At 45.2% G+C, this 25,242-nt stretch overlaps 2 protein-coding genes across 4 annotated transcripts in view; both read left to right on the top strand.

Moving 5' to 3' along the window:
- Positions 1 to 20,151, top strand: part of LOC311019383 (roundabout homolog 2) — a 50,781-nt gene extending 30,630 nt beyond the window's left edge. The window contains exons 10-26 of the mRNA XM_084018750.1: positions 1,602 to 1,683; positions 1,978 to 2,146; positions 4,547 to 4,713; positions 5,014 to 5,135; positions 5,306 to 5,522; positions 6,925 to 7,043; positions 8,900 to 9,077; positions 9,769 to 9,987; positions 10,714 to 10,756; positions 10,849 to 10,985; positions 11,870 to 12,157; positions 12,692 to 12,827; positions 15,591 to 15,937; positions 16,685 to 16,801; positions 16,906 to 17,070; positions 19,235 to 19,341; positions 19,654 to 20,151. Coding sequence (XP_083874876.1) covers positions 1,602 to 1,683; positions 1,978 to 2,146; positions 4,547 to 4,713; positions 5,014 to 5,135; positions 5,306 to 5,522; positions 6,925 to 7,043; positions 8,900 to 9,077; positions 9,769 to 9,987; positions 10,714 to 10,756; positions 10,849 to 10,985; positions 11,870 to 12,157; positions 12,692 to 12,827; positions 15,591 to 15,937; positions 16,685 to 16,801; positions 16,906 to 17,070; positions 19,235 to 19,341; positions 19,654 to 19,665 — 2,625 coding nt within the window. The 3' untranslated portion in view covers positions 19,666 to 20,151. The remainder of the gene's footprint in view (positions 1 to 1,601; positions 1,684 to 1,977; positions 2,147 to 4,546; positions 4,714 to 5,013; positions 5,136 to 5,305; positions 5,523 to 6,924; positions 7,044 to 8,899; positions 9,078 to 9,768; positions 9,988 to 10,713; positions 10,757 to 10,848; positions 10,986 to 11,869; positions 12,158 to 12,691; positions 12,828 to 15,590; positions 15,938 to 16,684; positions 16,802 to 16,905; positions 17,071 to 19,234; positions 19,342 to 19,653) is intronic.
- Positions 20,152 to 21,811: 1,660 nt separating this feature from the next.
- lim2.3 (lens intrinsic membrane protein 2.3) lies at positions 21,812 to 25,028 on the top strand. 3 transcript variants are annotated; one of them, XM_084018764.1, is made up of 6 exons: positions 21,812 to 22,008; positions 22,930 to 23,133; positions 23,771 to 23,946; positions 24,403 to 24,552; positions 24,628 to 24,762; positions 24,852 to 25,028. In XM_084018764.1, exons 3-6 carry the CDS (start codon positions 23,772 to 23,774, stop codon positions 24,911 to 24,913), a joined length of 522 nt encoding a protein of 173 aa, XP_083874890.1. In that variant the 5' UTR covers positions 21,812 to 22,008; positions 22,930 to 23,133; position 23,771; the 3' UTR covers positions 24,914 to 25,028. The 3 variants fall into 3 exon arrangements, with proteins under 3 accessions (XP_083874890.1, XP_083874892.1, XP_083874891.1); XM_084018766.1 differs by lacking the exon at positions 22,930 to 23,133; XM_084018765.1 differs by lacking the exon at positions 21,812 to 22,008 and having other exon boundaries at positions 22,637 to 23,133.
- The last annotated feature ends 214 nt before the right edge of the window (positions 25,029 to 25,242 follow it).

The following is a 25,242-nucleotide window of genomic DNA, read 5'->3' as shown; positions in this document are numbered from 1 at the left end:
GGCGTAACATTGGGAGGAATTTGATTGGATCACTCACGACCTTTTCAGTGAAGCGAGAGCCAAAGTTGGAGATTGATGCACGGATGTCACGATGTTGTCGGTACTAGCTGATGTAAGCACGCGTCATATTTTGTTTACCAGGAAGAAAAGATATTGGATTTTGAGCTCAGATTGTAAAGAAGAAGAAGTGGACGTCGTCATGGCAACGTCACCCACTGGTTTGTGGAGAGTTTGACATTTTGGCCCTCTTGACATTTTTGCAACCAGTCCAAATATGGTCACATCCTTCACTGTTTGCAAAAAAAAATCCCAGCTGGTGATGCCGAAAACTCGAGATTTCAAACCAACGGGTTGCATCACCATGACGACGTCCACTTACTTATACAGTGTATGGTTCATACTTTGTTTCCACTGCCCGACAAATCCCTGGTCTGTGATTTCTATGCAATGTCATTTGGATTTACAGACTAATATCAAGAGTTACCTAATTCACTTAGGTAACATTTATAATTATTATATTTATGCATTCATCTGTAAGCAACATGTTAATGCTTTGGCTACATTAAACTACTTGAAAATAAATCGGTAAAGATTAGGGTGCACATCTCTTTGTGATAAACTGTTCGATATGCATCTAGATACACAGGTTACGATTCGATTCAACAATGATATCCTTTTATTACAGACCGATTTGAATCGATTGCATACAGTGTAAGAACGATTCGATTCTACGGTTAATATTTGTTGTAGATATTTTATAAAATAAAGAAGGCGATTCTATGAAAGTGACAGTACAATAGTTTCTTTTCAAATATGTAAAATACCACATATCCCCAAGCATTGTGGCTGTATGGCACTGGCAAAAAAAAAAAAAAACAGAACAACAAAATCACAATGTATTTATTTTTAGACATGGACCAAAAAAAACTCTGTCTGAATCGTTGGATGGCGGTCACAGGACAGCGTCGTGGACGCTACCCGTGCTGCGGCCGCCTCTTGTGGCGCAAGTTGAGACACAAGCGATCGACATTCAAAGCCGTCCGTCTCTCACGTGCGGTCATGGAGTGCCTGCGGTCACACGGCAGCGTCACAGTCGCCTACCGGTGCTGCGCCCGCCTTTCCACCTCCACCTCCTCCATGTTCCGTGTTGTCCCTTGTTTATAACTCATACAAGCTAGCCAGCTACGGCGTTTCGCCGGCAGCTTCAGCTCTCTCGTTGTTTTAGAGACGCTGGTGTAATGCCGCCCAGATATGATGCCGCCAACCGCTTCAAAGTCTCGCGATACCCGATCCATGACTCTGTAACCGATTCATCTAGGAATCCATTGATAATTCGTATCGATTGAGGAGGCTGCTACCGATGCAGCCGTATCTCTCACTTGTTGAACCGAATATCCGGTCGCATCAGTTTATCGTTTACAACCCTGGTAAAGATGAATGTAGTTATAATAGAAGTACATAATGTTTTCTCCACTGCTGCCAGACATTCCTGATCTTAAGTCATCTGAATGGATCCCGACCGTCCATCAAAAATTAAAAAAACAGCTTGCAGCGTTTGTTCTCTCTTGTGTCTGTCTCAAACGTTAACTGCCGTTCAACAGGAAGCAGACTCGGGGATGTACACGTGCGTGGTGTCCGGCGCCACGGGGGAGTCGAGCTGGAGCGGGATGTTGACTGTCAGAGGTATTCATCACCAAAACTCTCCACACTCTGTCTCTGTGTCACACTTCACCGTCACTCTCACGCTGCACCTCAAAGAAAAACAACTTTCAAACGTCAGGATCTGCTGTTGTGGTTTAGCAGTTTAAACTGGTCTCGGCCCCGGCATGGTCCTGGGTTCGGTTTGGTTGATTCCCTATTATTTTATAGTTTCTGTCTCTTTTATTTTTGACATTTCTGTCTCTTCTGCCCCGTTAGCTTTACTTTCTGTTTTTTTCACAGACGTCTCACCGTTTTTTTTTTCTGTTTGTGTCACAGCAGATGGAGTTTCTTCTGTATCCAGAGCATCCGAGTTCATCCAGCTCCCGGGGCCGCCGCAGAAGCCGGTGGTGACGGAGGTGACCAAAAACACCGTCACCCTCACCTGGCAGTCCAACCCTCACGAAGGCGGAGCCGCTGTCACCTCCTACATCATCGAGGCCTTTAGGTAAACTCGTAGTAGTAATAGTAGAAATACATTTTTTAGCTTCCTGCTAGAACATGTTTTTATGTTTTAGTTTATTTTTCCCATCAGGCTCTGCTGCAGCAGCTCGCTCTGTAACGTTTGACCTCCTGCCCCTCCATCCCAAAAAGCCCAGTCTGCTCTGATTGGTCAACCTCTTGTTGTTCTGCTGAGGAATAGTGATGAAAATGAACTTCAACTTGTTCTGCAGCTCCTCTTCATTTACATTTACGTTCGTCAGTGCTACTCTGACTAGCTTTGTTTGAGGGCGGGACTAACTAGTGGCTGGGCGGATATTATGCAAATTAGTAACTTGGTGACATCATCACTTTACGGAAGAAAATCAGTTCAGGAGCAGAGTTTCTGTCGGGAAGTGTAACCTTTTACACGAACATAAACTATAAACACACAAAAGGAATATGACGCTACGGCCGCATGCTAGCTTTGAATGAAGCCTGGAAACAGTGGGAAACGTTAGCTTAGCTCTCTTCGTACAAACTCTAAAACTCACTAATTAGCAGGTTGTTTGGTGAATCCATCCTAAATGAACGAGTGTAAAAATGTTTACGGGTAATTATGAGGAAGTATCAGTCTCCGTTTCCGTTTCATGTGTTTTCCATTCTAACCGTTCCCACAAAATGAGGTCTTCTTCATTTAGAGTCATTAGCCTCGGTGAAATGACTCATCACTTTCGCCCCGAGGGAGAGACGGTTTCTGTTTAGTGACGTCCCGAAGTGAAACCGTGACGCTCACTGCGTCGGTATTTAGCCGCGGCCGATCCCGCGGAGAGCCATCGCAGCTCTTAACGGCCGACCGGAGGAGTTAGCGAGGCCGACAGTGAGTGAAGGAAGAGACAATTACTGCAGTGGTCAGCTCGACAGCTCTGTCCTGTCCCGGGGCAACGGAAGGAGGGGGAGTTCACTCATTACAGGAGCCGCAGAGAGGGAGAGTACAGACACAAACACACAACCGACTGGCACGCAGGGCCGGTGATGGAGACGCACTCGCTGCTGCACGCTCCGCCGCCAACAGAGTCTGCGGTTATAGTATTCCTTCTTGTATACGGAACATAACATTTTTAATTTGAAAATAAATCTTGCAGGCGGATTTGTATAAAAGCAGCCCATTTACAGACTTCTTTAAAATGTAAATCTCCAGACTGTTTCTCTGGAGAACATTTGGGTGATGGAGGAAAATACTGTGGCCTGCTTGTTGTAATTACTTTGCCATTTTCTCCTCTACAGAGTTGAGGAAAAATGGTTTGATAGTCGCCCGTCCGTGCACGTCGTTGCGCCGCCGTATCCTCGCGGGAACCGTTCAGACGCCGCCGTTATATCCTGCTGCAATTAAATGACAGGATAAAATGTTGTCGTAGTATCTGCACGCTGAGTTCAGCCCTGCTGTTTTTTATTATTATTAACAGAATCTCATGGATCCAGAAAAGCATCTGATATGATATAAATTCAGTCAATAATGGCTGTTAGGAGGACCCATCAGCAGATGATTGTGTTTAGATTGATTTGCATCTGGTTATTTAAAGGAACTGGTTGCCATTTCTTGTTCGCTTTCCAGAGTTGGATGGGAAGATCGATACCACTCTCATCTGTCTATTAAATATGAAGCTTCAGCATAATATAGCTTGATTTAGCATAAATGCATTGATGTTTTTACACTGCATCATTTCTACAGATGATAACAAGAATAGATGGCAGATGGTTTTGTCACAGTTAGAGCCATGCTAGCGGTTTCCCCCTGTTTCCAGTCTTTATGCTAAGCTAACTGGCTGCTTCATGTTTGAGTCTTGTTTTTGTCATGGGGAAATGAGACCAAGATAAATCATTTGAGAATATTTTCCACCTAATATGTGACGTATAAACTGTACAATTCAATTGGAAAACAAACTGAAATGTTTTATTGGGGGAAGCTTGTTTTCTGAATGGAGTCTGGTTGATGGGTGCTAGGCTACGCTAACATTGTAGCTGCTCCATCAACACTCCATATAAGGTCATCTAGACATAAATACAGCAGAGACCTTGTTGTTTGGACCACAGACAGTCTCTGGTTCCTCCACATAGTCTGGTCTGGTCTCTGGACTAATGTGGACTACTACCTAGACCTCTGGGGGACCACAGACAGTCTCTGGTTCCTCCACATAGTCTGGTCTGGTCTCTGGACTAATGTGGGCTACTATCTAGACCTCTGGGGGACCACAGACGGTCTCTGGTTCCTCCACATAGTCTGGTCTGGTTCTGGACTCATGTGAGCTACTATCTGTCGGATTGCGGTGCACAGCCCTCTTCAGGTCTATTGGACTGTGGTCTGGGTTCTGGCTTAGCCCATTTAAATTCCACTAAGAAATATTTTCATTCCCCCTTTAATCTCCAGCCAATCGGTGGGCAGCACCTGGCAAACGGTGGCGGACCACGTGAAGCAGGAGAGGCACACCGTCGTGGGACTCTTCCCCAACACCGTTTATCTCTTCATCGTGCGAGCAGTCAACTCGTACGGCCTCAGCGACCCGAGCCCGATCTCCGAGCCCGTCAGGACTCAGGGTCAGTTATATAACCCACAAAAACTTTGTTCCTGACTATACTCTTGTTGCATAACGTTAGTCCTATTGTACAATCTAGATTTCAGTTCACATTCTCAAGGCTGGCGCCGAGATAATGAGCTGCACGCTTTATAGAAAAAAAACTTGCTTTTCATGTGCAATCTCCAAACTAATTGCTTTCTCAGTGTGATGCTCTTCTGCCTTGAGCAAATTGTTGAATCTCATCTAAAGAGCTTTGCTTTTTGTGCTGAGTGGCTGCTATTCAGCAGTTTGTTTTTGTAACTTGTGTGTGTTGTTTCAGATGGGAGTCCGACAGAACCGGGTGTGGACCACAGACAGGTGCAGAGGGAGTTGGGAGAGGTGTCGGTCTACCTGCAGAAGCCTGCGGTTCTGTCTCCGACCAGCGCCAGGGTTTCTTGGACTGTGAGTTGAATGCTTGGCTGATGACTTTTCAAAGTCGTCTTGCAGAGAGTGTGGAGGACGCGCTTATCTCTCAACTTCAAAAAGACACCCTCAAACACTTTGTGACACAAACAGATAAAAACGCAGCCACTTTTTTCATTTCCAACGTCGATGTGAAACTGTCTCCTCAGGTCGCCCTCCAGTCTCGCTACGTTCAGGGCTACCGGGTATTTTACCGGACCATCGGCAGCTCCTGGTTGGTCCAGGATGTGGAGGCCACGTCCGACAACAGCGTCATTCTAGTCGATCTGCACAGCAGCACGGAGTACGAGGTCAAGATTCGGCCTTATTTCAATGAGCTGCAAGGACACGACAGCCTCATGGTTCTGCTGCGGACACCCGAGGAAGGTAAGAAACCATCGATAACTTTATCGTCAAGTAAAGCTGAGGAATAGTGTGTCCTTAAAGTCCAGCTGAAATGGAAAATGCCCTTTTAATCATTCATATTCTATATCCCCCAATACAATAATAACAAAAAAATCAAGCAACTCTGAAGTGCCTTAAACTGTCATTCTCTCTGCTGGCCACCAGGGGGCGACTTATCTCTGGTTGTATAGAAGTCTATGAGAAAATGGTCCTACTTCTCTCTGCTGGCCACCAGGGGGCGACTCCTCTCTGGTTGAATAGAAGTCTATGAGAAAATGGTCCTACTTCTCTCTGCTGGCCACCAGGGGGCGACTCCTCTCTGGTTGTATAGAAGTCTATGAGAAAATGGTCCTACTTCTCTCTGCTGGCCACCAGGGGGCGACTCCTCTCTGGTTGTATAGAAGTCTATGAGAAAATGGTCCTACTTCTCTCTGTTGGCCACCAGGGGGCGACTCCTCTCTGCTTGTATAGAAGTCTATGAGAAAATGGTCCTACTTCTCTCTGCTGGCCACCAGGGGGCGACTCCTCTCTGGTTGTATAGAAGTCTATGAGAAAATGGTCCTACTTCTCTCTGCTGGCCACCAGGGGGCGACTCCTCTCTGGTTGTATAGAAGTCTATGAGAAAATGGTCCTACTTCTCTCTGCTGGCCACCAGGGGGCGACTCCTCTCTGGTTGTATAGAAGTCTATGAGAAAATGGTCCTACTTCTCTCTGCTGGCCACCAGGGGGCGACTCCTCTCTGGTTGTATAGAAGTCTATGAGAAAATGGTCCTACTTCTCTCTTGATGTATTATCTCAGTAAACATTGTAAACATGAGTTTATGGTCTCAATCTCTAGTTTCAAGTCTTCTTCAATCCAGCATGAGGTTCATTTAGTACATTATGGTCCATTTATTCCGTTACACGAGGCTTCAAAATCCAGATAGGGTCCTCCCAACGTTATGTCCCGCCTCCTGTTTCCCTCAGGAACATGTCACAATACGATCGATCCTCTGGAAAAACGCCCTTCAGCTCGACTTTAAAGGGGTAGTTTAAAATAGGTTTATGATGCATAATTTCCCAATAAGTACTTATTACTTTCCCAAAAAGGTTTCCTTGAAATAACTGTGATTGGGGCCGTAATACAGAGACAGTGCTCAGTTAATTTGCAAGAGTTGGTGGGTCAGCTGAACATGCACAAAATAATGTGACATTGAGAATAAAGTTTCCAGCATAATAAATTAATAATGAATGAATATTTAATTGGATTCAAACTGAGCCTTTCCTTCAAAGGACTCCTGGACCAAATTACAGTCTTTTCACAGAAAAACCCCCACCATCCAGAAATTGCAGTGCGCTACCATAACAGTGCTATCAGTTAATAATAGCGTTATCTCTGCTGCAGTTCTGAGTGCAGCCCCTCAGGCCGTGTCCGTGGTCCAGCTCACCAACAGCTCCAGCATCAGCGTGTCCTGGGAGCCGCCGCCTCACAACACTCAGAGCGGCGTCGTACGAGAGTACAAGGTGAGCCCGCGTCCTTCCTCCTGACGGCTGACGTTTCCTTCCACTGTGAACGCTTCCTTCTGGGCTTCTTACTGATCTGAAAGGACGGATTATTGCATTTGGTTCTATCAGAAAACACTTTGATCTCCTGTCACAGTATGACAGTGCTGGGCTTCACTGTATCTCAGCTGTAAGTTGAGGTGAAGGTTGGTTTGTTTTTTCTTTTCCATTCATGCTGCAAAAACAATTAAGAAATCAGTTCAAGAGGCGGAATTAATTTCAGTGACTCTGTTGCTGTGAGCAAGTCCCACAGTTGTGTCCTGTAGAGATTTTTAATGCCTCTATTAATTATTAATCACTTTTTAACATTCGTCACCCTGGAAAAAAAAGTTTTGAATAAAGTGATTTGATTTTGAATTTAAACGTGATGAATGAAGCTTCAAATTTTCGTTTTTTATTCTTCCTTGATAAAATTGACTCACAATAAGTTGAATTGTGTATTTTTATTATCGGGATAATCGTGAATATCCTCACGAGTGACTTGTTGTCGAGCTCAGTGGTTCCCAAAGTGGAACCCCGAAGGGTTCTCAAGGTTTCAAGGGTCCCCAGAAAAAAAGGTTATCATTTACTCTCACTTTAATTCCGTCCGTAAGGAATAAAGACTATTTTGATCATGTGTTTCACACAGAACTATCATGGGGACAGGATGTTATTAAATGGGGGTCTGGGGTCTAGTTTGTGTCACCTCGACTTCATCTGTTTTATTCTCTGATGTTAATGTTTCTTTTAATCGATGACATTTCCACTCACTCAGCACTCGTCATCTTCCAAACTTGTTGTTTGGATACTCTTATTTTGATAAATGCTGATTTTAAATTCTAATTACTCATGTCTCTCCTGCGCTGCCAGGACATGAAAGTGGCTACAGTTTTGTCATCAGATTGGACGTTGACCGTCTCTGTCATCTGTTCACCAGTTCTGATTATCTGTCTGTGAGCACAACGCTGATTACTAATCATCAGGCTGCTATTCCTGAGAAGAACAAGGAACACGCCGTTCTATTGTTCTGATTCATTCGTCCCATCTGCGTCCACATGATGGAAAGTTGGTGATAAAAACCACAGTCTGATGATCAGCCGAAAGGCGAGGATCACACTTAATCCGCTTAATCGCTCCATTTGCTGAATGTTGTGAACAAGATGCTGAACACGAAACGCTGAATCGGCCGTCCGTCGTTACAGGAACATCAGTGGCGAACGCTCTATAAAGAAAATGTGTTATTATTTTACATCACAAAGACTTGCTGGTAGCAGAGGCAGAAGGTTTCCACACGGAGAACATTTGTTGTACCGACGCTGCGAGGCAAATATTGTGTTTTAACTCCTCTGAGTTTTATTTACAACGAACGTTAGAAGATAAAAAACTCAGCTGCAGAGTTATTTATCCGGTCGTATATGCTCCCAAACACATGCTTCTGAAATCAAACGTTGTATTATCATCTGCTCACAAACACGTCGAGTCATTGACGTACAAATGGACACTTCTTCTGAACATGTGTCTGTTTTTGACATCTTATAAATAATCATCAGAAAAAGAGTATTTTAACGTGATGTTTTACTGAAGAAATCCGAATCTCTTTTATCTGCCTGTGTTTCTGTGTTTGGATGAACGTCAGCATCTTTTTTACATGTTCCTTTCATCTCTGCTGTATCTGTCGTTTTAAACCAGTTTGAGCTTCAAGCTGCAGGTTTTTTATCAGATTGTGACGACGACTGCTCTCGTCTTTTCCCGTGTACAGGATGAACGACTGTCTTGAATCGTGTGGGTTTTTTTCCACGATTCCAAACTAACAGCTAACTCTCCCCGCTGTGGATCAGGTCTGGTGTCTCGGCAGCGACGTGGACCCGGAGGACCAGATGAACCGGACCGTGGACGGAGCCGTGCTGTCCATCCTGCTGACGGGCCTGTCGCCCGGCGTCCGCTACTCCGTGGCGGTGGCCGCCGTCACCGGTCTGGGCGTCGGCGCTCCGAGCCCGGCTGTCGGCCTGCTGCTCGGTGAGTCATACGAATACAGTGCTTTCACTTTAACCACCAATTACATCTGCATGTGAAAGGTGTTTTTTTTTTAATGAAAACTGTATTTGTAAGTTGTAGCTCAGGGAACTTCAGTTCTCTCCTCTTCAGTTTGACAGTTTGAAACTTTGTCACTTTCACTTTGCTGTAAATATGAAGCCAGCGGCCGCCTATCTTAGCATGAAGCCTGGAAACGGCAGGAATCACTCTGTAGTGAGTCTGTCTGAATGTTGAGTGAGATTTATTAAAGCCCATATAGTGGACTCACAGTATCCCACAGTTCATCTGGAGAAGTGGTGAACACCCGATGGTCACTAATGGAGTGCTATGTACCATCATGATGAGAGTAGAGAGAGCAGAGTGACACCAATATATGGAAATAATACACAAACTGACATAAAGTACTTTGAATTGATTTATTAATTTGGGAATGTAGGCTTATTGTCTCGAGTACATGCTTTTTTTTTTTTTTTTTCAACGGAAACCCGAAAACATCTTCCAGCACCTCAGAGGATCGGTCACCCCGATCCTTCGTCAATGACTTAACGCTGTAGTGGCCGAAGGGAAGCGGCTCTAATCCGTGTACCTGTCTCTGGTTTCCTCTACGACCTTCCATTCCAGAGATACACCGGGGAGGAACCACCTCACCAAGTTTTCTGACTCTGTCTTTCAGCTCTCCCTCCGTCCAAGACGTCGACGCCTGTGAGGAACGGCGGCAACCTCAGCATCTCGGAGCAGATCACGAGCGTGGTCCGGCAGCCCGCCTTCATCGCGGGGCTGGGCGTGGCCGCCTGGCTGGTGCTGATGGGCTTCAGCGGTTGGCTGTACTGTCGGCACCGCAGGAGGAAGCAGCTGGGACACTACACCACATCCTTCGCCTACACACCGGCAGGTCAGCGGGGGTTTGATCTCGGGACCCGGTGTGGTTTTCAGACACCTGGTTCATCGTTAATCTCCACGGAGGGAAAAAAATGTCTCCGTTGTTGTACAACAACATCAGATTTTAAGTGACAAGTTCTTAATAGACCGCTAGAGGGGAGGAGGGGGAGGAGGGGGGAGATCTCCAGCAGTGATAAATGTTTTCAATTTTAGTTTGGACCCACATGCACTGCATATTCAGTTAATTAAAATGTATTTATCCCCGCTGGGCAGGAATAAAGGAAAACACTGAAGACACACTGAGGCCATTGTAAACACCACTGTGTGCACTTTGTTAGGTTTTCATGCCCTTCGGCACACAAAACACATAAACACATCAGTTGTTTTCTGACTTTGAGAGATTTGTCCGCGTTCATAAATACTCGATCGACGGCCCAAAAGCTTTAAGGACAAAAGACATAAAAATTGATTTTCCCATAAATGTTGCACAGTGACTATTATCGCTGCTAATGAAGATTTTATTGTAGAATATATATTATCGCCGTATTCATTCAGACGCCACAGACAGCAGATACATTTTAATATTTTATGTATCGCAAATGTGTTTATCCAGGTAACCCTTCCTGAATAAACTTTAAAATAAACCAAGATTATACATAATAATTCAGTTTGACTTGTCTTTATCTGCCTGTGAATGTTTTTGTGCGTCTGAAGACTAAATGTTTTGTTCATCTTCCAGTCGGCTTCGCTCACAGTGACGGATCTGGAATCATCAACGGAGGGTAAACCGATAGATTATTATGTTTTGAATGGGATGATATTGGTTTGTGTTTGTTGTACAAAAGCGTTGATGTGATCCCACCTCTCCTTCCAGACCCGGCTTGTTGGGCTCAAACATGGGTAACTACCCCTGGCTGGCCGACTCGTGGCCGACCCCCAACCTCAGTCACACCAGCAAAGACTCTGTCAACTGCTGCTCTGGGAAACTGGACTCCGACAGATATTATAACGGTGAGAACCTTCCAAAGTGTCCGAGATACACCACGAAACCAAACACCGTCTGAGTTCATGACATCATCCAGAGGTACTCGGTGGATTTCACCAAACTAGAAAAATACACGTCGGTTGGTTTACTACAGCTGGAGGAACCAGAATAAAGTATTTATCTGTGATTTAATATCAATAACCAGATGAAAAGGATGCTGAAATAACTCAGTGATCAGTAAAAAGTGCTGAGTCATGCTTTGTTAGTTCTGTCTGCAAGACCACAAGATAACTACTGTTAAAACGCTGGTTTTCTGAATGGAGTCTGGATTGACTCTCTTCCCCATCTTTGCATTGACTTACAAACACTTTGTTACTGTACCTGAAGTATCTTTACTTGAGTATTTATTTCTCTGATAAATGTGTACTTTTACTCCCTACATTTTAAAAACAAATATCGGTACTTTTCTTCTCCTCACATTTTCAAAACAGACTCGTTACTTTAGTTTTAATGCAGAGGATTTATGGATTTTTCTTTCTTATTAATATTTAATGCGACAGTCAGTTAGCCTTGTAAAAAAACAGCCAGTAGTAATGACCTTCACAGGTATAATTTTTACTTTGAGTACATTTCAAAGCCTGTACTTTCCTTCACTTTTACTCGTGTAAAGAAGATGAATGAGTACTTTTGAACACACGTATCTATACTTCTACTTGAGTAGAGAGCGTCTGCACTTTTGACATCTCTGGTCATGATCCAGGACTCGTGAACGGCTAGGAGAGTCCTGGTTTGAGGATCATAGGGGGACTAGGGATTCACCAGTGTAGCTCGAGCCATGAACCGTTTGCGCCTTAAAGATCAACCTTCAGTGATGAAAACATCAGTAACATGAATCTTCTTCACTGCTCAGCAGTCGGCGTCGGGAGCTACGCGAACCAGACGGGGAAACGCAGCACGGCGTCCAACGACAGTCCGATCTACAGCACCATCAACACGGCGGCCGAGGACGACCTGCTGGCCTACTACGACACCTACTCCAGCGCGTCCTACAACCAGGGTCCCGACCCCTACAGCAGCAACCCGGCGCTGTCCAACAGTGGCCTGGCGGGTCTGGAGCGGGACCTGGACCAGTGGACCATCCAGTCCGGGAAGTCCGGGTCTGAATACGCCAAACTCCAGTATAGCAAGAAGAGCACCGGTGAGGGATTTTCATGTAATGACTAAATTCCACGTTTATCCATATTTCTATATTTGCAGCACAATGTGGGATGAAGCTTGATTGTTGTTGCCATGGTTACTTGCGCATACTTGAGTGATTTTAACTGTTTGATGCTGAACATTATGACAAAGTGTGACTTCATACAGACAAAAGAGGGCCGATGTTTCGATTTTATAACTTTTTTATTTTTTGTTCCCGACATTTCTGTTTGTGTTTCTTGTCTTCATGCTTTTTTACATCCTACCCGAAGCACTTTGAATTGCCTTTTGTAGAAAGGTGCTGTCACTTGCCTTGAGATTTGAATGAACATAATCAGCGATGAAGGACGTGAAGGAATGTTTCACATGCAGAAGTTGTGGGGAAGCGTGGATGGCTCTCGAAATACAAAAAGAACGGTGATTAAAAAGAGAAACACTGCAGAGTGAGGAGGGAAAAAACAAGGTTTTACGTCCCGTTTTTAAAGGAGCATATGCATCACTTTGATTACACGATTGTGTTGTTGTGTTTTTATAGACAAAGCGGTGAAGCAGAGGACCGCCGGGCCGTCGTGCAGGACGGCGCCGCTCACCTGGGTGGACGTTCTGTCACTTCCTCTCCCCGCCAACAAAGACCAAGGTCACACGAGGTCAGACAAGGAGGAGCAGCACAGGTGGGGTTTATCTCCTCCTCATCATGCATCAATAATCCCTTGTTGTTGGGTTTAAAGTGGCAGTCTGTAAGATTTGAGATGCGTTGCTTCTAGCGGCCTCTCTGGTCGTAGATGGAACTGCAGGCGAGCCTCTGGGACTCATCTCCTCACCCAACAGTGTCTCTCATCTGCGTGATGCCTTCAAATGCTCCACACTGAAAGCAGCTCCGTGGTTTTCCCTCGTTGGCGTCACTTTGCTTCTTGATGACTTTCCTTCTTCACTTCCATTTGTCTGTTGTTTCTTTTTCTTGGGGCTGGAAGTTGAACGGTTGTTTTAACTCACTCTTTGATAGAACTTATAAGACAATTACGTAGATGGAAATGTTACGGCCTGCCACTTTAACACTTTTATTTATAGCATCGGGGCGTCACCTACGTGACAGAGAGAGTTAAGGCGGACGGATATCAAACCTTCCCCCCGTAACTCTGAAGTTTGGAGTCTGGGGAGTTTTCAAATCAGCCAACAGTTGTGTCTGCGGGCGGCGAGTAGATTGAGCTGTGGGCTTCCAGAGGGGAGTGTCTCCGCTAACCGCTCCTGACAGATGAGATGGCGGACGTAGCGGGGCGGGATCGCAGCGCCTCTCCGGCTGCAGCGCCGCTCTTTTGTAAATGACATTAGCCGCCGTCTGACAGCCTGGATTAGCGCTCCACGTTGTGAATGACACGTCCGTCATTAAGTCAGGCCCGACGGCAGCCGAGTGACAACACGGATCAGGGAGGTTCTCTCTGCAACTCTATTAATCCCCTCTTTCACATGCACTTTAAAATACACCAACAGTTCTTCCTTTACTTATGTTTTATGTGTTTTATTGTCAGCAGTGCGTCTCTGTGTCTTCGCTCCAGACAGTAAATATTTAATGGCCATTAAATTTGGTCACCTCCCCCATCAGACTGATTGAAGTGGCGATCCTAGAAAGAGAACCTTTTCTGCTTCTTCTCTCTCCTTTAGAATCGTTATAGCTGTTCATGTAAAAGGTCTCCGGAGTTTTAAAGTCCAAAGGGAGTCACTCCCCCTCACAGAAACTCTGCTCCTGAACCGCTTCAAACGCCTCCATTCAAGTAAAGAGGTGATGTCACCAAGTAACTCATAGCATAATATCATACCAGCCGCTAGTTAGTCCCGCCCTCAAACAGAGCTCGTAAGACCTGAGCTGCGTTTCAATAACGGTTTGAGTCGCCCTCGCTCACTTGCCCTCAGCCCTTGCTATGACGTCACACGGAGGCCCCTTGGAGGGCGGAGGGAAAGAGGGCGGAGGGAGAGTGAAAGGGGTAAATGGAACACACCTGCCCTCGTTCACTAACAGCCCAGACAATCATGGATCAACCACACGTTGTTGGAGTAGCGCTATACTGCCTATTCCAAATTACACTAAATATGCGGAGACTCATTTCATTGAGACGAAGACGTATTCTGCGCTTGATGGCAATACGTCGGCTTATATACTTACACTTGTAAACGGTGGGCTCTGCCATAACTCTGCAACAGACAGTCTAACTGCACAATTTAAGAAAATGAATTAAATTTAATTCATTTTCTTCTTCCTTCTTTCTTCTTCTTCCTTGGTGGTGAATAGACAGCAGACAATGGTGTTTGAGGTTCATTATCGCCACCGCATGGACATATTTTTCGTGCACCACTGCAATGCATTGTGGGTGATATACAGCTCTGAAGTGGCCATCGTTGTTCACTCGATCACTCAGCCCTCAAGGGTCGATCTCACGGAGTTCACTTCAGCTGTTCAGGGAAATGGAACAGCCCTAAAGATGGCGGCGGGGATTCCCCCGAGGGCAAGTGCTTAGGGCAAGTGAGCGAGGGCGACTCAAACCGTTATTGAAACGCAGCTCTGGACTAGAGGAAGAGGAGCTGATGACCAATCACAGCAGAGTGGGCTTTTTGGAGCTGAGGGGCAGGGGGTCAAACAGAGTGTTTCCAAGAGAGAGTGAGAAGAGCTGCTGCAGCACAGCCTGATGGGAAAATAAATTAAAGCATTTTGCACAAACCACCCACATCACAACGCTCATCGACTTAAATTCAACTTTTCATTTTGCTCCGTCACCACATTCTAAGTTTGAGTTTGTCCAACGCTTTGATTTATGACTAAATACCTGAAAATAATTCAGCATTACATATTAACAAATACAGTACGGGTGCTGGAAATCCTTGAAAACACTTGAATGTTAGTGTGGTGTTTTCAAGGTTTGAAAAGTGCTTGGATTTAGAATAAAGGTCTATAAATGTGTGTTGTATGTGATGACATCTATGATAGAACAGAGAAAAGAAGATCTCCATATCTGAGGGACTGAAAACAGCATTTCCTGACATTTCTTTATGAAAAATGACTTTTGATGATGAACAGATGATGAAAATAGTTGGTGATTATATTTCTGTGGATCTGTTAGTGGAATTAGTTTTCCTTTCATTTGTGGTCCTTCTGTAAAAAGCTGTCTCCAAACATCATGTTGGTTGTTTAGAGGACAATAACATCTCATTTAATGTGATGAACAAGTGACAGAATAAGTAGACTGAATACTGACCATTGGATTGATACAAAGATGGAGTTTACCACAGCTGGAAGGGGCTGGAAAAGCATGGAAATGCACCTGGAAATGCTTGAAAAGTACTTGATTGTGACTTTGGAGAAGGTGGAGGAGCCCAGAATATGAGCTGTTTCTAGGGTTGAGTGTTTTTGAGACTGAAGCTGCTGTTCTTCTCCATCCTTTCAGCTCCGAGGAGGAAGAAGATAACTGGTGTCCTCCGCTGCCGGCCAGAACCTACCTGACGGACTCTTCCAGGGAGGAGGTCTCCTTGAGTCAGTCCCCCAGCCAGTCCTCCAGACCAGACCAGCCGGTCCACGCTGCCACACTGATGTCCTCCCCCCCGCAGAGAGACGCACACTCCAAGTCCAGCGACAGTCCGCGGCTGCAGCACTTCGACCTGTTGACCCGCCATCAGTCCCAGGTCTCCCAGTCTAACCCAGACCTGTTCACCAACCCGAAGACCCAGGTCTCTGGGGGGACGTACCACACCAGCCAATGGGCAGAAGACTTCAAGGGGGAAAGTCTTGGAAAAGGTCAGTTCATAATTCAGTTTAAAGGTGCAATGTGGAATATTTGGCACCGTGCTCAACCTATAGGGGGCAGCATTTCACCTTCAGCAGAAATAGGGAAAAAAAGGCCTTCAACATGATTAACATGTCAGGGCTGCTCTATTTCTTCATCTTCGTCTTCACAGTCTGACACTTCAGTATTTAGACCACAAAATACGTCTTTGTAGATGTGTAAAAAGAAAACGTGGCTCTTCTAGAACGGGAGCTAGCTGGTTAGCACACTCATACAACACGATACACCATTTCTACACCACACCGTGTCATGGATAATTCACATTATGATGTCACCCTGCACAAAGTGAGTTTATTTATTCAAAGTGCAGCTCTCTGCAGACGTCTTTGCTCCAGGTTTTCCTGAGGCTGATCGTGTGTGTGTGTGTGTGTGTGTGTGTGTGTGTGTGTGTGTGTGTGTGTGTGTGTGTGTGTGTGTGTGTGTGTGTGTGTGTGTGTGTGTGTGTGTGTGTGTGTGTGTGTGTGTGTGTGTGTGTGTGTGTGTGTGTGTGTGTGTGTGTGTGTGTGTGCGCGCGCGCGCATCTGTGTGTGTGTGTGTGTGCGTGTGTGTGTGTGTGTGTGTGTGTGTGTGTGTGTGTGCGCGCGCATCTGTGTGTGTGCGTGCATCTGTGTGTGTGTGTGTGTGTGTGTGTGCGTGTGTGTGTGTGTGTGTGTGTGTGTGTGTGTGTGTGTGTGTGTGTGTTCGTTCTCTCTTGTCAGGACAATCTCCGTCTGCAGCCGGCGAGTCGAGCCAAACGGCTCCGACTCAGAGATCCAGGAGTAAGAAGAAGCCGTCTAAGGACGGACAACACCGGCGGGAGCTGCACGGCCCGGCAGGTGTGACTCGACTCACTTCCTGTTCACGTTCCAGGCGTTGCTATGGACGATAACGGACGATCAAGTGTTTCAGTCTGATTAATGGCCGTTGTAATCACACGCAGAACTTCCCCCTCCACCAGCTCCTCCCCCTTCGGACGCCCTGCAGCTCCTCGCCGACGTCTTGAGCCGAGCGGAGAGGAGAGAGGGCGGCGACTCGCCGGCGGCTCAGAGGAAGGCCGAACATTTCTCTCCCCAACGGAGAGGAGCGGCCAAGTGGTCGTCACAGGGTTCGTACCTCCTCCGCACCCGTCGTTTTACTTTTAATGGTAGAAAAATGAATGTATTTATTTATCCTTTATTTTATTTTTCACTAAAAATCCTATTTATTATTATTTAAATATATATTTATTTTCTTAATAAAATGTGATTCCAGTGTTTTCAATACCAATTTTAAACGTTTTAAACAGATTTCATGAATATCAGGATAAAAAATATCTTGAATCGCAATTATTATTTTGGAAGGAAGATCCCAACATGAAGTTCTCACATCGTCCCAACGCTTGGTTCCACGCTTGGTTCCACGCTTGGTTCCACGCTTGGTTCCACGCTTGATTCCACGCTTGGTTCCACGCTTGGTTCCACACTTGGTTCCACGCTTGGTTCCATGCTTGGTTCCACGCTTGGTTCCATGCTTGATTCCACACTTGGTTCCACGCTTGGTTCCATGCTTGATTCCACACTTGGTTCCACACTTGGTTCCACGCTTGGTTCCACGCTTGGTTCCACACTAAGGTCCATGCTTGGTTCCACGCTTAGTTCCACACTTGGTTCCACACTTGGTTCCACACTTGGTTCCACGCTTGGTTCCACACTTGGTTCCATGCTTGGTTCCACACTTGGTCCACGCTTGGTTCCACACTTGGTTCCACACTTAGGTCCATGCTTGGTTCCACGCTTGGTTCCACACTAAGGTCCATGCTTGGTTCCACGCTTAGTTCCACACTTGGTTCCACACTTAGTTCCATGCTTGGTTCCACACTTAGTTCCATGCTTGGTTCCACGCTTGGTTCCACGCTTAGTTCCACGCTTAGGTCCACGCTTGGTTCCACGCTTGGTTCCACACTTGGTTCCACACTTGGTCCATGCTTGGTTCCAAACTTAGTTCCACACTTAGGTCCAAGCTTGGTTCCACACTTGGTTCCACACTTGGTTCCACGCTTGGTTCCACACTTGGTTCCACGCTTGGTTCCACGCTTAGTTCCACGCTTGGTTCCACGCTTGGTTCCACGCTTGGTTCCACGCTTGGTTCCACACTTAGTTCCACGCTTGGTTCCACGCTTGGTTCCACGCTTAGTTCCACGCTTGGTTCCACGCTTGGTTCCACGCTTAGTTCCACGCTTAGTTCCACGCTTGGTTCCACGCTTGGTTCCACGCTTAGTTCCACGCTTAGTTCCACGCTTAGTTCCACGCTTGGTTCCACGCTTGGTTCCACGCTTGGTTCCACGCTTGGTTCCACGCTTAGTTCCACGCTTAGTTCCACGCTTGGTTCCACGCTTGGTTCCACGCTTGGTTCCACGCTTGGTTCCACGCTTAGTTCCACGCTTGGTTCCACGCTTGGTTCCACGCTTGGTTCCACGCTTAGTTCCACGCTTGGTTCCACACTTGGTTCCACGCTTGGTTCCACGCTTGGTTCCACGCTTAGTTCCACGCTTGGTTCCACGCTTGGTTCCACGCTTGGTTCCACGCTTAGTTCCACGCTTGGTTCCACGCTTGGTTCCACGCTTGGTTCCACGCTTGGTTCCACGCTTGGTTCCACACTTGGTTCCACGCTTGGTTCCACGCTTGGTTCCACGCTTGGTTCCACGCTTGGTTCCACGCTTGGTTCCACGCTTAGTTCCACGCTTGGTTCCACGCTTGGTTCCACGCTTGGTTCCACGCTTGGTTCCACGCTTAGTTCCACGCTTGGTTCCACACTTGGTTCCACACTTGGTTCCACGCTTGGTTCCACACTTAGGTCCACGCTTGGTTCCACACTTAGGTCCACGCTTGGTTCCACGCTTAGTTCCACGCTTGGTTCCACACTTGGTTCCACACTTGGTTCCACGCTTGGTTCCACACTTAGGTCCACGCTTGGTTCCACACTTAGGTCCACGCTTGGTTCCACACTTAGGTCCACGCTTGGTTCCACACTTAGTTCCACGCTTGGTTCCACACTTGGTTCCACGCTTGGTTCCCGTTGCGGGTGAGATCGTGGATAGTGAAATGACTCCGTGATGATAAAGATGATAAAAGGACAGTCTGCTGACAGCTGGCCCAGTAAACCTGCATGTTATTGTGATGCTCCGTGCAGTGTTTAGTCATGGGGGGTCTATTCCAGTCTGCTCCACCACTTTAGGGTTTAACCTAAATAAATGCAGCTGTAAGTCGCACTGATTCCTTTGTCGTCCACAGATGAGAGTGTAATCCCGTACGGACAGACCGGCTTCCTGTCCCCGGTCCAGATGTCGGGCCTCGGGTCCCTTTCACGACCCTCCACCGCCGGCCGGAGGACGGATCAGGTACCTCTGGAGTTTCCCCACGGGGCCTAATGTCGGGAAAAAATGTTCTGCAATCTACGAATGATTTAATGCTTTTCCACCAATATTAATAATAAATAAAAAGCATTTACTTTCAAGCTCAAATTGAAAATTTGCATAAAAACAATTGGGTTTAAAATAAATAACTGATTGACAAGTTTATTTTTCAACGATGGACGATGAACACATCTTTGTCAAAATTTAAGAAAAAAACATAATTAAAAAAAAAGATAATACAGAAGAAAGAAATCCCTAAAATATTTGTATATTGATCCACCTTTTGTTTGTTTCTAGAACCTCATGTAGACGGACGCCGATCACATGACACCACATCACCCACTTTCCCATCTTAACAGACCGTCAATCTGTTGCCGTGGCGACTGAAAGACAAACCGAAGACTAACGGGGGGAGGCGTCGCCATCGGGCCTTCTCGCTGTCATTTATTTTACTTTGTGTGATTTTCTTTTCCTTCACCTTTTCTCCGTGTACAAAGACATCTTTGCAGTTTTTTAAAAAAAGGTCAGATGATGTATTACTATGAAAGGACAGTATTTTAATGTAACTATTACATCATTGTACAGCAGATTAATGAATGTATATTCTATTTACTCCTGACCATAAAACCATGATGAAAAACAAACTGTGTGTGTGTGTGTGTGTGTGTGTGTGTGTGTGTGTGTGTGTGTGTGTGTGTGTGTGTGTGTGTGTGTGTGTGTGTGTGTGTGTGTGTGTGTGTGTGTGTGTGTGTGTGTGTGTGTGTGTGTGTGTGTGTACTGTTTTGATCTTTTCCGTGTGACTGTACTGTGTTATCCTCGTAGAGCACCAGTGTGTTTTATCTGTGAAGATTAATTATTATTTTTAAACAGACCAATAAAACATTTATTACAAAACAATGTTCTTCTTGTTGAACAGAATATGACTGAATGATGTATGGAAGGAGAGGACGTTTGTGATCATAAGTATCTTTCTTCACGCTATTAAACTAGATGTATGTGTGTTTTGGATAATTCAGATGACTTACAGGAGAATGAAGACGATCAGAGAACGTCTCAGAGGAGTTCATTATCTCACGTCTCAGTAAAAACGGCTCTTTGGATACGAGACGCTGTGAATGATTCCATGCCTTTCTGCAGATTGCAGAGTGGCGAGGTGGCATATTTGAGAATACTTGCTCGTTGGAAAGGAGGTAACCTTCATCTCGATGTGCGACTCCTGAAATGTGATGGCGTGATGGGATATTATAAGAAGGCCTTTCTTCGTGTCTGCAGCCTCTCTGTGTGTTCCTGTTTTTGTGCAGATCTCTTTAAGTACAACAGTATTTTGGCGGGATGGTGTGGAAAGTGAGTTGGACTCCGCTGCCTCTAGCAGGATCCTCGCTGGGTCCCACCAGGCCGGGAGGAGGATCATGGTAATCCCGTGCAATTTAGAAGGGTTCTACGAGTTGATGCTTTCAGGCCTGTCGCACGGATTAAGGTCTCCGTGGTTCAGATGCACTCAGGCAGCCGCGGTCTCACTTCACATGTTCACAAACTATGGAGCTATATCACTTCAAGGATCCACCTACAAGCATGTTTTGATCCATTTAAATGATTATATTTTTATATAATTGAATTTGAAAAGCTGTGGCAAATGAAAAGGAGAGATAATTAAATGAAGCACTCTGCATCGGCGATGACTGAGAATAGAAAATAGATTTGGGGAGAGATAAGAAGATTTTCTGGTTGAGCCGGGAATTAAAAAAAATAATAATTAGAATTTAAGTGAGAATCTCACAGTGAATTAACATTCTTCTAGCCCATTATGGCACACTGGAAACAAACCCGTCCAAGACTAAATAAAAGGCGCCATCTAGTGGCCAGATCGGAGACACGCACGGTGACGTGACATGACTGTAGGTATAACTGTAGTAATTTATGAATAATAATGATAATATTACATATTTTAATAAGTGAAGTCTTTGTATGTGTGTGTGCAACTCCTGCTGCTTTGCTATTTAATGATTAATTGTTTTTTTGAGGAGATTTTATTTTCCCCTTCTAAATGAAAAGAAATTTAATGTGAGTGAACAACTATGCGCATGCGCACACATTTGATGCTAGGTGGTCGTCACGTGCTCAAAGTTGATATAGTTTTTTTTAAATGTATTTATTTATTTTTAAACAACTTCGGTCAACATGTGTATCATTTACTACAGCACTTCTCTCTCTCTATCCCTCCCTCTCTCTCTCTCCCTCTCTCTCTCTATATATATATATATATATAAACACTGAGAGTAAACCCGTAAATGGCGACGAGTCGCGGGATATCGCCATGAACCAAACCTGGTCAAAAGCAGATTTAAGGAGGAGTGGTTCTCTGGGGAAGTGGCGACCGTTAGCCGTTAGCTTGTGTTAGAGAAGACGCTTTTGCTTTGCTGCTTTCTGTGTGTGTAATTCGGAGGAGGAGGAGAAGGAGGAGACAGATAGCGGGTCAAGAACAGGTGTTCAAACATATTTCTGGGAGCATTTACCGAACAAGAGAGCAGCGGGACGACTGGGCTAGGCTAACGGAGCTAGGCTAATGGAGCTAGGCTAACGGAGCTAGGCTAACGGAGCTAGGCTAGTGGAGCTAGCCAAACTGCGGACCGGAGCTACAACGGAGGAGAACAGGTACGTACAGCTGGTATTAACTTAAAACCGTGTTCATGATGTTAATCAGCGTCGTGAAAGATCGTACTTCCAATTTGTGAAATCGGGATTACAAGAATTTCACGTTCAAGTGCGTTTGTTTTCGGTGCATCTAGAGAGAAAATGGCGTCGGCTAATGTTAATAACTAGCAAGCTAACAGTCCCGATACACAGCATTGGTCTACACATCACGTTTAATCTACATATATTACAGATTAAAATGATTTACACAAGCAACAGCTAATATCTTGCACTGTTTAAAACATGTTTTTGTATCTAGTAATTATATTGAGGGGCGTTCAAGTACAATTTCTGAGTTTTTCCCATCCGTTTTAATTAATGTTAGCTGAAAACGTCATTTAAACTCATCATGATGCTGCAACAAAAATAATCCCGTTGTTTGTATTGCTGCTTCTTCACCCCAAACGGCATGAGACTCTGTGAATCCGTCTGTTTAATGATTACACTGGTTTTTGTTTGATAGTAGTGTTTTCCCATCTGCAGTTAAATAGAGATGACCCTAAATGCAACATTAATTAGTTTACTGTTCTAATGAGGGATGCGTTTCAAAACACTGTAGTGAGCTGCTGTTGTACTAATGTATACCATATTCCTTAAATTATAAATTTGTATGTAAATGATGCAATAATCTGCACATAAGGAGATATTTAAATGCAGGAATGACCTGATATTTTACATAATACTCAACTGAAACGTGGGTTTTTACATTTTCACCATTTAAGATAATCTCTATTTAAATGAACTTTCCCAGCCACGGCTGTGGGTAAGCCTGTTGCAGGCCATACTGTGTGTGTCTGTGTGTCATTTTGAATGAAAAGCCCTCGTGTCATCAGTATTGCTGAGATGTGTGCAGCGCTTTTAACAGTTTTGTGTTTTCAGCAGATTCTCTAAAACACAAACCTCATCCCCTGTGATTGGTCGTGGCTCAGCATGCTCCATTGTTCCATCAGCCCGTTTGTTCGCTTGGTTTCCTACGCACAAACAAAACTTTTCCTGCCTGCCCCGCGCAATAACGGCTCCTCTGTGCTTTGATAACCCGAAATATTGGAATCTCTGGCTTTTTTGCCTGAGAGAAGAAAGATAAAGGTATGGAATTTATATGGAAAAACATGATGTGTGGATTAGTGTGTTTGTGCAGTATTTTCTATGTTAAAATGGTTTTAAAAGGCCTTTCTTTATTCTCGGGATTGGCGGTTTACTCTCATCTTGGCTCTTAAATGGCTGTTGCACTTTTGGCTTTTGGCGTTTTATATAAAACGCTTTGAATCGCCTCGTTGCTGAAACATGAATAAACTTCACTTTGCTTTACGTAAATATCCCCTTTTGAGTGGATTGTGGAAACGAAGGATGCTTTTCTGGATGCCCATCAGCAGTACATGTGTGGTGTCTTTTGGAAACTCTGTGGTCTCGCTAGGAATTTCTAAAAATAGATTTCTGTATTTTTTTTTTTTTTTTAAAGATGGACCCCGCTCTCAGTCTGGCAGGTTAACGAACGGCCGACTGAGCGCGCCGCTTGTCCTCCATGTACATTTCCTCTTGTCATTGCCTAATCAGATGTGTCACGGTGTGACATGTTGCTGAATGTATTTAGATATTTTATTCATATCGAGTGTTTGCAACCAGAAGTGCCAGCTTTAATTGGTGCAGTCGGGGCCCAGATGTTGGCCAGGCTCCGTTTCCTCTTGTGTCAGTGAGTTTTTTTTTTTTTTTTTTTTTTTGGCAGGATGTACAGCTTCATGGGAGGTGGGTTGTTCTGCGCTGGAGTCGGGAACATACTCCTCATTGTCTCCACGGCAACTGACTACTGGATGCAGTACCGTCACTCCAGCAATTACATGCACCAGGGCCTGTGGCGGTATTGTGTTCCCGGGAAATGCATGACGCACACTGACAGCATCGGTAAGATGTCTTCCACTGTCGGGGTCGCAGCAGATCCTCATTTATATTTATTAGTTTTCCAGCAGTGAGTCACTGAACACTAACCCTGATCGACACTGGGGTGGGGGGGGGGGGGGGGGTTACTTCCCTTCGGGGGTTGTTGGGGCGTTTGAGTGCAAAGAAGTAATTAAAAAGTCCTCAAGAAATCAATATTTTTTGTGCTGTATTAAGATATTGTTAGACAGTGCACAGATTATTTTTTGCACCAATTTTTTATTACATACATTTAGGTAAAATAATGTCCAGTCATTTTTAAGTGTAACTCATCAATTCAGGTGTAAATCCACTTCTGAACACTAGATGGCAAGCTGGAGCTGTCGATGAAGAAAATCATGAATGACTGTGAAAGTGAAATGCATAAACACTAGTAAATGAGACAAACTTCTCACATTTTACCGGACTGGTTTTCACCCACAGCGTACTGGGATGCCACCCGGGCCTTCATGATTCTCTCCTTGCTGGCTTGTTTCATCGGCATTGTGATCGGCGTCATGGCCTTCATCCACTACTCCTCCTTCGACGGGTTCGACAAGACGTTTGCAGCCGGCATCCTCTTCTTCATCTCCTGTAAGCTCCTCCACCACCCCCACCCCCGCCCCCGTCAAATCAGTAAAACCTAATGGGTTTTTATCTGCCGTGCAGGCTTCTTTGTGTTGCTGGCCATGGCCGTCTACACCGGCGTGACGGTGAACTACTACGGCAAACGCTATGGCAGCTGGCGATTCTCCTGGTCCTATATAATGGGCTGGGTGTCGGTGGTGCTCACGTTCTTCTCAGGTATCCGCCCTAAAGTTGACGAATGAAGACATGAAGGCGTGCCTCATTGTTCTGATGTTCCTTCTATAATCTTGTGAATTGTCTTCCAGGTATCTTCTACATGTGTGCCTACCGGATGCACGAATGCCCAAGAAACTCAAACTCACGCTGACCCGCCAAAATGACGTCACTCATCGGCACCGGTCCATCACGTATGGCCAAGAGGAACCAATACTATGAACTATCAATCTACTTCCTGTTAACCTGATATTCACCAATAAGCAAAATAAATGACTAAAAGAAAAGCTCTTGTTGTCTCTCTACATTAATACGACTTTAAAGGAGGTGTTCAATATTTAAATGCCACCATCGATACCTTTAGTTGTACTTGGGACCAGCAAATGTATTTAGGGGGAGGGGCTACCTGCTGATTGACAGGACACTACTAATGCTAGTTAGCTACTAAGATGACTTTAACACTTAGTTGTAAAGTTGACCTTG

Source organism: Eutrigla gurnardus (genome assembly GCF_963514095.1).
Source record: "Eutrigla gurnardus genome assembly, chromosome: 10".
NCBI classification, from domain to species: Eukaryota; Metazoa; Chordata; class Actinopteri; order Perciformes; family Triglidae; genus Eutrigla; species Eutrigla gurnardus.
The sequence above is the reverse complement of the archived record's forward strand: the minus strand, read 5'-3'. Positions and strand labels throughout refer to the sequence as shown.

Coding starts and splice junctions, on each gene's coding strand:
- lim2.3 (XM_084018766.1), top strand. CDS start 23,772: ATGTACAGCTTCATGGGAGGTGGGTTGTTCTGCGCTGGAGTCGGGAAC. Junction 23,947..24,402: donor GACGCACACTGACAGCATCG/GTAAGATGTCTT, acceptor TTTCACCCACAG/CGTACTGGGATGCCACCCGG. Junction 24,553..24,627: donor CATCCTCTTCTTCATCTCCT/GTAAGCTCCTCC, acceptor TCTGCCGTGCAG/GCTTCTTTGTGTTGCTGGCC.